The sequence below is a fragment of the Habropoda laboriosa genome, unplaced genomic scaffold (genome assembly GCF_001263275.1).
Source record: "Habropoda laboriosa isolate 0110345459 unplaced genomic scaffold, ASM126327v1 scaffold258, whole genome shotgun sequence".
In the NCBI taxonomy this organism is placed as follows: Eukaryota; Metazoa; Arthropoda; class Insecta; order Hymenoptera; family Apidae; genus Habropoda; species Habropoda laboriosa.
The window spans coordinates 853,545-855,269 of NW_017100395.1; the positions used below are offsets into that span (position 1 = coordinate 853,545).

At 30.6% G+C, this 1,725-nt stretch overlaps 1 protein-coding gene across 1 annotated transcript in view; it reads right to left on the reverse strand.

The window, feature by feature from the left end:
• Positions 1-1,276: 1,276 nt before the first annotated feature.
• The window catches only part of LOC108575093 (tRNA dimethylallyltransferase, mitochondrial), a gene marked incomplete at its 5' end in the record, with an annotated part of 125,318 nt that continues 124,869 nt past the window's right edge, over positions 1,277-1,725 (reverse strand). The window contains 2 exons of the mRNA XM_017937807.1: positions 1,277-1,411; positions 1,499-1,684. Of these exons, the coding sequence (XP_017793296.1) occupies positions 1,277-1,411; positions 1,499-1,684 (321 nt within the window). The remainder of the gene's footprint in view (positions 1,412-1,498; positions 1,685-1,725) is intronic.

Consider the following 1,725-nt stretch of genomic DNA (forward strand, 5'->3'; position numbering starts at 1 on the left):
GTACAAATTGATGTAAATTCGATAGTAATTATCATAAATAAGGAATGTAATAATGTGTGTAATAGAATGTTCATATTGTTATTTGTATGATTAATGATTTATAAGGTTTCTGATTTCGTAAGAGAAAGAGATACGCATCTCGATTAGATGCGCGTTATACATGAATTAATCTACGATTCTTCTAAACACAGTTTTATTAAACGATGAAATTCACCACGTGTAATTAGCATGTTCTGCTGTCTTTCTATATCTATTGTTAGGAAAAAGATGGAGTTGACCTTCTTATCACAATTGTTCTAAACATACGATGGTTGTATCTGCCCTGAGTTTCGTATTAGTATTTGCACATAAAGTTACATAATAAGTTAGATAGAATTGTTATCAGTAAGATACGGAAGCTTAACTTTGGTGGACGAAATATTAGAGAATTCTTTAGAGTGCGATAAGAATTACTAAGAACTATTCAGATAGAGAATATAGGAAGTATTCAATGAGTTTTATAAGACTAAGTATAGGAATATAATACTCGTTTTCGAAAATGGAGTTGTAAGAAATTTTTATATAAAAATATACAGAAGTGTAAACGTTTGTTACATTTATGAAATATAATATAATAATGTTTACTTCAACTAATATGGTTTTGTTGTTAAAAATTTATTACTGTTTTAATTATTTTAATAATATGGATCGACAGTAGAAGAACATGTTCAGATCTAAGAGGATCAGAGAAGCTGCAATTACATATATCTATAGCGAGAAGTACAGAATCCTTGTTTAACGATTAACCTAACATCAGCTGGTAAACACGATCAACGAATTGTCACTCAAAGAAATTACAAAAACTAAGCAAAAATTAATTTAAATAATAAAAAAAAAATTCAAGTTATTCCATTTGGAATAAACGCAAATGTAGATAGAGGAAATATTTTAAAAACGTATCGTGAGTTAAATATTTTGTACAATTTACCATCAAAAGTTAAGATTGTACTCTACTATAGTACCAACAGTTAATAACTAAAAATTAAGAGAAAGAAAAACTCTTACTTACTCAAAGTAGGTAACTAGTTTCCTACATTACCTTCGACATCTTCTTTCAGCAATATATATTTCCACAAATCAAGAATATACCAAGAAAAACAAACTTAAATAAAAAAAAAAAAAAACACTTAGAACTTATATTATAAGGAGTACCTAATATGTGCATAAAATATATCGCCTTCTCGGGCTTATTTTACACAATCCAAACACAGCATACGATAAGCACGACAAAATTTCATCATGGACTCTCTTCGATCTGTTTCTGTTTCTGTTGCTGCTCCAATTTCCTTTTTTTCTTCAGCACTTTCATATGTTTCTGACCAGCACGATGAATATCCCATTGATGATTGCCAATGAACACTCTCTCGCATACCTGTCGAAAATAAATCCAATTTCTCAAATTACTCGAACTGGAAAACTATTTAAACGTCGATCTCAACAATTTTAAATTGAAATTTACAGAGCAATAGTGCCTTTCTTCGTTACTGGCGTCGGAAAATTTGTGATTCTCAACAGTTTCGTTCAGAGGCGTCTGCTCAGGTTTCTCTCCTCTTAGTATAGTTTCGATTATTTCCACGGCCGGCTCGTATACACAACTGTTCCATTCATTTACATCGGTGCAGTCCAGTGCATAAACCGGTGGCACCTGCAATCAAATAATGAAATTAATTAAAATCACTCTATTAT